The sequence below is a fragment of the Lithobates pipiens genome, unplaced genomic scaffold (assembly GCF_037356315.1).
Source record: "Lithobates pipiens isolate NorthernLeopardFrog02 unplaced genomic scaffold, aLitPip1_a1.2 Scaffold_16, whole genome shotgun sequence".
In the NCBI taxonomy this organism is placed as follows: Eukaryota; Metazoa; Chordata; class Amphibia; order Anura; family Ranidae; genus Lithobates; species Lithobates pipiens.
Window position 1 is genome coordinate 472631679 of NW_027507748.1, and position 12106 is coordinate 472643784.

The following is a 12106-nucleotide window of genomic DNA, read 5'->3' on the forward strand; positions in this document are numbered from 1 at the left end:
GCAGGCTGCCCTGCGGTTCCGCAATGACTGGCCGCACTGAGTTCAGTAAAGGCTGCCGTCCGGTCTCTACTAAGTCAGGCAGCCTGAAATCTGGGCACCTGCCTCCAAACCCATACTGTCCGCTTGAAACCCGGATGGGTGGCAAAACTACAGGTATATAATCTCGGTCGTTACATTTTAGTTGATTAAATCTACTATAGATTTAGTCAACAAAAATCTTATGTTATTTAGTTGACTAAAACTAGACTAAAACTAAAACAATTGAGATGACTAAAACTAAATGCCATTTTAGTCAAAACTAAATTAAAATTAAAATTTGTGGTCAAAATTAACACTGGTATAGAAAAATAAACGTAAAAAAAAAAAGGCAAGAAAAACAAAGGGTACTGAAAAACTTTCGTAGCAGTAAATCAGCCAGTACTACAGAAATTCAACAGATAAAATAAGCCACATCATCTCCAAGCAATCCACTCCCTGTTTAGAGGTGGCATAAAACCATTGGACTTAGGCCTCATGCGCACATGGCGTTAGAAAACCCATGCCAGGAATAAGTGGCTGTAAAAACATACTTTTAGTAGCTTCTTACATTGGTGTTAATGCACGTTTAGGAACGTTAGCTTTTAGCAGCGTTCCTCTGCCTCTATTCAAAAACAATGGTTCCCTATGAAAGCCCATTGATTTGAATAGAAGTCGCACCAGAAGTCAGATCACAATAAACCCTCATCAAAAAAAAAAATGGTGTGGGGTTCCGCCCCCCCACCCCCAAGACCATACCAGACCCTTCGGTCTGGTATGGGTTTTAAGGGGAACCCCCCACGCCAAAAAAATGGTATGCCCCCCCAAAACCCATACCAGACCCTTATCCGAGCACACAGCCCGGCAGGTCTGGAAAAGGGGAAATGATCGAGCCCCCAAGTCCCATTCTGGACCATACTAGGCCACATGCCCTCAACATGGGGGGGGGGTGGTGGTGCTTTGGGGCAGGGGGCCACACCCCGAAGCACCCTGTTCCCATGTTGATTGGGAGGAGGGCCTCTTCCCGACAACCCTGACCGTTTGTTGTCGGGGCCTATGGGCAGGGGGCCTCTTCCTTCTGATTTCTTCTCCCTCAGGCGAGGTCTTCATCCTCTGGTTCTTTTCACTCCGCTAATGTCATCTTCTGCTGCCGTTTCTCCTCCGGATGATGTCACCATGTGGCCCCGCCCCATGGCTATATAAGCAATGGCACACGGCGGCCCTAGCATTACAGCTGGAGAGAGTGTTGAGGGAACATAAGAGGAAGAATAGAGGGAGAAGGCAGCGGAGAGGGGAGACCCAGCAGAGGCAGAAGATAGCGGAGAGAGAAGAACCAGCAGCGGAGCAAGGAGAACCGGCAGCGGAATAAGACATCAGTGGTGGGAAATGAACCGGAAGATGAAGACATCGGGGAGAAGAAATTGGAAGGAGAAGAGATGCTGGAGCTGCTTCAATAAATTACTTTGTCAAAAACTTGAGTACTTTTTTAATTTTGACTTTTCTTTGGGGTGAATGGGTAGGGGTACAATGTACCCAAAACTCATTCACATAGGGTGGGGGCTGGGATCTGGGGGGCCCCTTCTTAAAGGGGCTTACAGATTTCAATAATTCCCCCGCCTGCAGACCCCAAGAACCACCGGCCAGGGTTGTCGGGAAGAGGCCCTTGTCCCCATCAACATGGGAAGAAGGTGCTTTTGGGTGGAGGGGCACAGGCACTCACTCCCCCATGTTGAGGGCACGTGGCCTGGTATGGTGTGGGGAAGAGCGCTCGCCATCCCCCCTCCCCTTTCATGACCTGCTGGGCTGCGTGCTCAGATAAGAGTCTAGTATGGATTTTAGGGGGTACCCCAGAAACATTTTTTTCATTTTGGCGAGGGTTCCCCTTTAAGATCCTCAGCGCACAAGCCGCAACGCAAGTTGGATCATCGCATGATCTGATTTATGGTGTGACTTGTATTCAAATCAATGGGCTCTCAAAGGGAACCATTATGACATGTCAAAAAAAACGCTTAGCGAGGCTTAACGCAGCTGTAGCCAGCATTAAGCCGCATTTAGCAGCTTTTACCAGTGTCAGACATGTTTACAGCTCGAACGCCGGTCCTCAGAACGCGCTGGCCCTGGGGTTTTTTTGCAGCTTGAAAATGCCTATGCCACTTATAGCTCCTAAAAGCCTGTATGTGCATGAGGCCATAGAATAACATTTAAGCAGCAAAAAAAAAAAAAAAACAGTCTGATGCTGCTAAAAGCAGCTGTAGAAATGCCCGGTGTGCATGAGGCTTTATGCGTGAAGAGGTGTAAATGTAAATATGTTGCTCCAATTGGAGATTTTATTTTTAGGCATTTAGAACATTTGAAAAGTGTCGCTTTCTAAACAATAGGTTGGTATTTAGGGCTTTGAATCTTTGAATTTTCACAGTAAAATCATACCATATTGAAGGATATCAGAGAAGGGGATGTGTATAACACATCTGCATTGTAAATGTAATGGTCCAATGGGAGATTTTGTTTTTGACCCATTTAGAAGTATTGGAAAAATTTCACTTTTTAACCAATGGGTTGATATTTTGCGACTCTATATCTTTAAATGTCCACATTAAAATCATACCGTATTTTAAGATATCATAGAGGGGGGTGTGTATAACACATCTGCATTGTAAACATTTTGGTCCTGGAAGATTTTGTTTCTGACCCACTGTGAAGTATTACAAAAAAAAAAAGTCAGTTTGGAACCAATGGGTTGATATTTGGGACTTTGTATCTTTAAATTTGCACAGTAAACTCATACCATATGGAAAGATATCATAGAGGGGGGTATGTAGGACACATCTGCATTGTAAAAGTATTGGTCCAATGGAAAATTTTGTTTTCAACCCATTTAGCAGTGAACAAATGTTAGTTTGTAGACAATGGGTTCATATTTGGGGCTCTGCATCTTTACATTTCCACAGTAAGGGCCAGTTCACACCAGATGCAGTTCTGTTTTTTCTGCACAAATAGTCAGTTCCGTTCAGTTTCTGCACCAGAACCTGACCGGAAACTGACTGCATGGTGTGAACTAGAGCCATTGGAATAAATGGAAAACACTGTGCATGCATTTTTAGTGCAGAAAAAAAGCACATGGAACTGCGTCCTCTGTAAACTGGCCCTAAAATCATACCGTATTGTAAGATACCATAGAGCGAGGTGTGTATGATAAATGTCAGTTTGTAGCCAACGGGTTGATATTTGGGGCTCTGTATCTTTACATTTCCACAGTAAAATCATACTGTATTGTAAATGTTTTTAACGAGGGTGATGTATCTGTGACAACGGTGTAATCATTATTTTATATATCACATTATGTTATGGCTAGTTTTTCTGTGTTGAATATTCTACCAAAAAAAAAAAAAAAAAAAATTGTCTGATGGCTTGACTCCAGTGTATATCCCGCACTGAGGTAAAGGTATTGGCCTACTCCTCACACACCGCCTCCGTGTACAGGACTACCTTTCACCTTTCCCTCAGACGACTACCTGAACTGACCATGTAAACTCCTCCTTGCAATGCCTTATGCTCACGTAGTCCGTGTCAGAACTCTGTACGGGAAGCCGAAGCTATCTGAACTACACGAGCCACAGACGAAATGACAAGCCAACCTGGCGGGAACTCCTTTCCCTCACACCTCCCGGTCACCTCAGCGCACAGCTGACAGGCACAAGGACACTTTACCACGTGGGAGGGTAAGCACGCGCGGCCTCTTCTAGGCGTCTCATTGGTCGCCTGGTAGCAGACTCCTCCCACTCTTCTGAGTGGAAAGGTCAGACTTGCTGTAGAGAGACCACGATGGCGGCGCTCAGAGTCCTCATACAGGCGCACAGAACACTGATCAATGGGCAGGTGAGGAGTGGGCGCCGGGCTCGTAGACTCATGTTAGGACTTTTCGGGACTGGGCTAGGCACTGCCAGTAACCGAGCTCCCTGTCCTCACTTGTATGCTGGAGGGTCCTCATACAACCTGACATGTTCCCTGTGTGTGTGACTGACATTGCAGGCACTCCTGCCTTTCTGGGTGATAGTCCTGCACAGCTTACCTATTCTTTCTAGTCCTCCAATGGTGAGGGGAGAGCTGGGCCAGCACTGCTGTACATCTCTACCATCAGCCTCATAGGAGTGCGCACTGCCCATTTTCTAGTGTACATCAGGATTCCTCTGCCTCTTTACCTTTGACCTTGGCAAAAAGTTTAAGGTCTTGGGAAAGCCCTAAAATTATGTTCATGGGACATCGCTGTGATTCCCTACTGCGCATGCGCGAGTCGCGCTGAGTGTCTCTGCTGGTCCCCCGCTGTGTCCTGGGAACTGTGTGTGTTTCCCAGAACACAACGGGGGGACGTCTGCGGGGGTCTGCGGCAGTCTGCCCTGAAGTGGGTGCAGATACCTAGATTATCCAGGTAACTGCACCCCCCTCCCCCCTAAAAGGTGATGATTGTGGCACCGGAGGGGGGGAGGTATCAGATTAGCGGAACTTCCCCTTTAGGGTGAAGAACCTCTTTAACCTCCCTGGTGGCATGATTCACTCTGGTTTTAGGTGCTGAAAGCAGTACAATTATTTTGCATGGAAATTTGGCGTTTTATATTGTAGTCCTGTAATTGTAAGGAATAACTCTCTTAAATCTGTTCAAACCAGAGTCTAGCAGACATCCCGTGTATGATAAAGTATATAATAAATAATAATAAAAATTATTCAATAATGTAATCAAATCCCAAAACACTGAAGAAGGGACACTTTTTGGTTGCTATGGACAATCTCTAAATTCCAGCCATAAAAAAACAGTATTTATAATATTAAAGTGCATGCAGGGCACTGCACAGACCACAAGGCACAAAGGGGGTGTGTATTTTTTTTATACAGTATTGTAATCTGTAAGATTACAGTGCTGTGTGTTTTGTGTACTTTTACTTTTTTGAATTTGGCGCCGATCTCCGCTCCCGTGTGCCGTAACGTCGCAGCGAACGGAGCTCGTGGCATTCGGCACTGTGTGAATCTAGCGGAGGATCACACAGCGCGGAGGACATCGCTGGATCCAGGGGACAAGGTAAGTAACTTCTCTGTGTCCTCCCTGCATCCAGTAAAATCCCAACCCGAGCCAGACTCGGGATTACCACTAGGGAGGTTAAACAAACTTTCCCATGGATTTCTGTACAAAAGGGCGTTGGCCATGAACTCGTTAAGCACACACACAATCTGACTTTTTCAGCCAACTTTCACCAAATCACATGGTTCTTCTGCTCTTTACCGCCACCTTTGTTCAACTTCTGTATTGTCGTCTGATCTTTTGCATTGGTTCTGAGCATGCGTGTTTGTAAAGTCCGATTGGTTTTCTGTACACGCGATCGGACTTTGCTCCGCCGGACTTGTATTGTCGAAAAGTTTGTCTGTTCGCACAGCCAACATTTGTCTGATGAAAACCGAAAAAGTTTGTCTGATGGATAGGGCTGAAACGATTAATCGATAATAATCGATAATGAAAATCGTTGTCAACGATTTTCATTATCGATTAGTTGGTCCGCACCATGTGATCCGCCGAGCGGGCCGCGGCCTTAGGAAAGACCGCGGCTTTCGGCCTAGCTTCGGAGCTGGCGGCCATCTTGGTACACCCGGCGGCGAGCTGCGCGCTGACGTCACCCCCAGCGAGGCGTATGGCAGTATGCCGTCCACACAATTACATTTTCATTTGCATCCTCTTCTTAAGGGTACACCGTTAAGAGAATATTTTCAATAGGCTAAACCTGAGGGAAGTGGTTTAGACTTGAAATGTCTCCCAGCTGGAAAAAAGCCTTCCTGCAGCTGTACAGTAAGTAAAGGAAAATGAAAGAGAAACAGCTGCAAAAGGTCCCTTTAATATCAGATTAACTGCTGGTAACTAATCTAATAGAGACTTGTTCATGGAAATGTGAATGAAACTAAGGCCTAGCAGCCAATTCCATTCCATTACTTGGGGTCTGAATAACAACAATATTGGCAGATGGATCTGCAGATTAGGCTTACTGATAGAAAAGCAAATAGTCTTGCGCTTGGCAACAGAAGCTTACAGTTTAAGTGGGTTCTCCCTGCTGTCTGTCAGTGTTATTGTACATGAGTTCCTCACATTGCTGGGGTCTGTGTATGGGGGGAGGGGGATTACTCTAACATTAACCCTTTCCATACAGCCTGCCTTGTCAAGTAGCAGATTGAATAAAGTTCAGCCCTCAGAGACTTCACATCTTCCCTCCAACTTTCCTAAAAAGTCCTGACTTCCTCTGCCCCCGCACATCCCCTGTCCGCTTCTTCTGTCCTCGCACATCCCCTGTCCTCGCACATCCCCGCTTTCCAGCGCTGCTGTGATTGGAGGTTGTGCTCTGCACATGCGTGCATCCATCTCCCGGCTTCGGGGTGCCCTTCGCTCCATTTGGAGGAGTCGACCGAGTCACGTGTGGCGGGTCCGGACTGAGACTCCGCCCCACACCACTCCAGCACACCGAGGAGGAGCCGCTGTCACCATGAAGGGGTGAGAAAACCCGAGACACCGGAGGGGGGGAGGGGAGCACTGAGAGGAGGTGGGGCAGTGACACCATGTGAGAGGGGAGGAATGTGTCATCTATACTGGGGGGGGACACGTGTGTGTGTGTGTGTATATATATATATATATATATATATATATATATATATATATATATATATATATATATATATATATATATATATATATATATATATATATATATACCCCCCCCCCCTTCTTTTTTTTTTTTTTTTTTAATCGAAAAAATAATTGGCCGATTAATCGATTATGAAAATAATCGTTAGTTGCAGCCCTACTGATGGAGCGTACACACGGTCAGATGTTGCTTTAAAACCGCTAACTTGCATGTTTATTGTCAAAAAGTCTGATTGTGTGTATGGGCCTTTAGATGGCTGTAGGCAGTGTGTGTGTGTTGTTGGGCCACATTCCCATCATGGCTGAGCTTTATGTGTGAACTGGGACATTTGGTTTTTATTTTTTTAACCCTTTCACAGAGATCTACTTTTGCATTTCACATTTAAAAAAAATAAAATAAAAATTTTTACCACTTCAGCCCCGTAAGATTTTACCCACTTCCTGGCCAGAGCACTTTTTGTGATTCGGCACTGCGTTGTTTTAACCACTTACAGACCGGACCATTTTGCTGGCTTTAGACCAGACCACTTTTTGCAATTCGGCACTGTGTTGCTTTAATTGACAATTGCGCGGTCGTGTGACATGGCTCCCAAACTAAATTTACGTCCTTTTTTCCCCACAAATAGAGCTTTCTTTTGGTGGTATTTGATCACCCCTGCGTTTTTTATTTTTTCGCGCTATGAACAAAAATAGAGCGACAATTTTGAAAAAAACACATTTTTTTACTTTTGTTATAATAAATCTCCCCCAAAAATATATATAAAAAACATTTTTTTTCCCTCAATTTAGGCCGATAGGTATTTTTCTACCTTCTACAAGTGCCATGTAAAATGTAACACTTTAGGGCATGAGGCATGAAAATGCCATATAAATTCTGCCTAACACTTTGCAAAAGATGCATTCTGAAGGCATTATGTGGTAACCTTACTACTTTCAACCACATAATGCCTTCAGAATGCATCTTTTGCAAAGTGTTAGGCAGAATTTATATGGCATGTTGCCCTAAAGTGTTGTTTATAAAGTAACACCACAAAAATGCTGGTCAACATACAATAACACTATGTAATCATTACATAGTGTTATTGCAGAGTGTTGAGCAGTATTTTGTGGTGTGTTACTTGTAATTGTAATGTAAAACATACCTGTACGGTAACAGTTTTCAAGGAGCCAAGGCCAACAAAAGCACTGCTCAACACTGTGCAAAGATTACCTGAAGGCAGCCATCTCAACATAAATATTGCCCAACATGAACAGTGCAAAAGTTTGGGGGCCTGTGTTACTTACTCCATTGCAATGTTGTATTATAGCATTGCAATGGAGGAAGGTTAGCATATCGACATGCTCTGAAGTTAGGCTTGCTCTCTTTTTTTTTTTTTTTTTTGTCACAATGTTGCCAGTAACTGAGAAAAGCCTTTCAGATGGGGTTGATGTTGCAGGCACAGACAAGTAACTCTTTGCCAGCATGGCCAAGATGGGAAACCTCTTCGTTTTTCCTTCCACCATTTCAGCAGATTTTCTTCCCTTGGAATAGCCTGCTCACTAAAATACATGTGCATCTCATTCCTCACAACTTCACTGTGGGTTTCTTGATCTTGGATGTGACCAGTCATGTCATGCTCACCATTACTGTGGTGGTCATCTGAATCTGAAGAACCGAGCAAAGTGTCCAACAGAGACCCTTGCCTCTTCTCAGAAAATGTAATGTCTGCACTGGCTGACTGTTCCTCATATTGATGTTGCGTTTGCTCTTCCTCATATCTTTCACTTCAAGAGCAAGAGCTTGGATCTTGAGGTGAACTTTGAAACTGTCCTCTGCTGGCACGAATTTTAGTTTGCGGAATCTGGGGTCCAGGGCTGCTGCAATATATTTTCTCCACCATCATCTCTGAATTTAGTTTCCTGCTCCCATCTTGATGTCATCGCCTGTGCAGCAACACTTTGGAAAGCCTTGACTGCTGCTGTCTGGCAAATTGTGCTCTGTATGGATTTCTGGAGGCCCTTTACCAGAGGAGGTAGAGCGAAAGCAATCACATAGGACTTTCCACTCAAGAAAACCGTAGCACACTCAAAAGGCTTCAGGACTTGCTCCACTGATCATGTTTTAAATCCAGGAAGCGCTTCCCTTGTGGTGTGACATCGGGATCGGAAAGAGTTGCAGTCACAGGCCACTTCTGTTCAAGCAGGTGGCTGATCATGTGTAAAGTACTGTTCCATCTTACGGATACATCGTTTATTAGTGCATGCTCAGGGGTACCCATTTGTTGCTGCTTTGCTTTAAGCTTTGTAGTGGCAAGCTCACTTTTTTTTTTTTTTTATTAAATGTTTCACAAGGCACTTTGCAGCCCTCAGTGTCTTGCTGATCTGGGGATCCCTCAGGGCATGGTTGACAACTAACTGCAATGTATGACCAGCACACCTGAGAGAAGAGATGCCATGCTTTTCTTCCAAAATACGCAGAGCAGCAACAACTTTTGCAGCGTTTATCATGGACAACTACATTTAAATTGGCCCTGGATATCTCAAACTTTTCAGCTGCTTTTTCCACCCAGTTGGCAATGTTTTCAGCTGTGTGCCGATCTTCAAGTGGCATAGTGGTCAGATTGTACGATGTAAGATTCCAGTCTTCATTGATGAAGTGGCATGTGACACCCAAGTATGCCTCTGTGGCAATACTGGTCCATGCATCTGTGGTGAGAGTTATTTTTGATTTCACATCTTTGAGTGACGCTTTAATCTTTCAAAATTCTCCTCATATTTCTTCTCCATCAGCTTAGTGAAATGGACCCTGGAAGGGAAGTGTGTATCCTGGGTAAAACGTGTTGATCATCTCACGAAATCCTCGACTGTCTACAATAGAAAGAGGTCTCCTATCTTTTACAGTCATGTTGAGTATGCTATTGGTATATGCAACGAACATTTGGGGTGTGCAAACAGTGACATCCTTTTTATGAAAGAAGAAAAACAATACACAGTAATTAATAACATTTAGGAAGGAACCAAGTTTAACCAACATGAAATCTATGAATGCTCAATGCTAATAATGTACTGTATTTCAAAAAGGGTAGGGTAGTAAATCTGCTTAATATTATGAACTGAATGTGATTAATAACTATTGTTTAATTATGAATGATTATAATAATAATAATAATTGTATTTCATCTATTAGAAGAAGTTTGAGATATCCATTGCCAATGTTGTAGCTGCATAATGCTGCAGTGCAAATGTTCAATGTTGTTGCTGCTCTGCGTATTTTGGAAGAAAAGCCTGACATCTCTTCTCTCAGGTGTGCTGGTCATACATTGCAGTTAGTTGTCAACCATGCCCTTAGGGATCCCCAGATCAGCAAGACATTGAGGGCTGAAAAGTGCCCTGGGAAACATAAAAAAAAAAAAAGTGAGATGGCCACTACAAAAAAAGCAATTAGCAAAACACACATCACAGCAAGAAATATGGGCACCCCTGAGCATGCACTAATAAATGATGTATCTGTGATTGCTAGCATATATTAATCTTGACCAAAACACAATTGTAATAAGTGCTTACAAAGATGGCTCGTCCATTTGAGGTCGTAGAGCGTCAGGGTGTTTTCTTCTGAGGTGCTCATGCATCGCAGTTGTGCTGCCGTGGTACACCATTTCGGTTTTGAAGGGAACAAAGGACCATTTTATCTGGCCCCTGTTTAAAGAATTCCCATACTTTTGAAAGTCGTGGCCTAGCTTTTTCTGCTAGACTGGAACTTTCTCCATTTTCAGGAGCAGCAGCCGCCATTACTGCCACTACCGGTGAGATGAGACGAGTGCGACGCGTCAAGGCCTTTCATGCACGTCCACGTATTTTCGTAGTCGATTACATCGACTTATCGTGGCAACTCTAAAATATAATACATTTTCTTTTGCTAATAGCAAAGTATGACAGTTCTTTTCATGCAATGCGACGTTACACTCTCTAGCACTCAAGTAGCTTCAAAGCCACGCAGGAATCTTTTTTTCATCTAAAGTTGCATGTTAGGGATAAAGTTAAGCGCTGGGGTAGGGGCTAGGGTTAGGGTTGAATATTAAAAGATAAGTTCACCTTTGGGAACATGTGTCCACCGGATTTAGGGTGGAACGTGTAAGGCCCCTTTTTCACAGGCTTGCTGATCAGGTCTGTCTGTCCAGTTTTTCAGGCGGACCTGAATGGATACTCCATTCACCTCTACGGAGCAGCAGATATCAGCGGTGACATGTTGGCTGCTGTCTGATCCTGTCCAGGAAATCTAGATGGATGGAAACCCTATTTTTCCATCCGTCCATCGGATGAAAAACAGACAAGCGGTCTGTTTGTATCCGATCTCCTCATAGAGGAGAGCGGGGCTCTGACAGGTCCATCTGCACAGTAAACAGAAACGGACCTGACATCTGCCTGATCGGTGGATCGATCCCCTGCTGAGCTCAGCGGAGTCCACCGGGCAGACCGCTCGTGTGAAAGGACCTTTTCATGTTCCCAATGCTGCAGCTGCCACCTGCTGACCTTCCATCCCTGTAGCAGCAGTATGGGGAGAAGTTCCTTGTACTAGCTGCCACTGTTTAAAAAACAAGGTAGTTCGGGGCTCCGCCCACACAGCCGTATGTTTCAAACACAGCTCTGTGTGTTTGAATGAACTGCAAGTTCTGAAATCCTTAGCGGCTGTCAACTTGTATTTCTCAATGAACTACTGCAGCGCTGTGGCAGTTCATTGAATCTGCCTGTCGGGGAGTATCGGCTTACCTGTATGGGTAGGTCGATACATTGATAGTGTGCAGGAGACCTGCATGGCAAAGAGATCTACTGATCACTGGTGAAATGCTTTCCAGGCTCCTGCAACAACAACAAAAAAAAAGAATAAATTAGAGGTCGACCGATATGGGTTTGTCTCCCTGCAAAGGTTAAGCATAATGGGCTACTAATGCATCACATAGTAGCCCATTATGTGTCACTTACCGGACACAGGAGCCAGCGATGTCACCGCTGTCCCCTGTAGTCCGGAGCATCCATCTTCTTCCGGGTATCGCTGCTCCGGCCACTCACAGCACCGGAGCAGCGATGACGTCGCGCATGCGCACGGGAGCCGCCACTAACGGCATATCGCCGTTAGCAGCGGCATGCTGCTAACGGCGATAGTGCGCCTGAGCGCTGCAGTCTACGGTGCATGCGCCGTAGACAGCTGTGACTGTCTTTTAGTAAATATCTCTAAACCGTGTAGGTTTAGGAGATATTTCTTGGACCAAAGTGGTTTGTAAGGGTTTACAACCACTTTAATTGAAGCAGAGAAAAATCTGAGGACTTTGTTAACAGAAATACAAATTAATTTGCAGGTAAAACGGCACATAAAAATGCATCTGCAAAGTCTAACTTCTGTTGAATCGGTACCGTGGCATAACCTATACCATGAATATACAG

The 12106-nt window shown here is 44.5% G+C and overlaps 1 protein-coding gene across 1 annotated transcript in view; it reads left to right on the top strand.

The window, feature by feature from the left end:
- Positions 1-3753: 3753 nt before the first annotated feature.
- Positions 3754-12106, top strand: part of PCCA (propionyl-CoA carboxylase subunit alpha) — a 1052859-nt gene continuing 1044506 nt past the window's right edge. Inside the window, exon 1 of the mRNA XM_077482961.1 lies at positions 3754-3891. Within this exon, the coding sequence (XP_077339087.1) occupies positions 3838-3891 (54 nt within the window). The 5' untranslated portion in view covers positions 3754-3837. The remainder of the gene's footprint in view (positions 3892-12106) is intronic.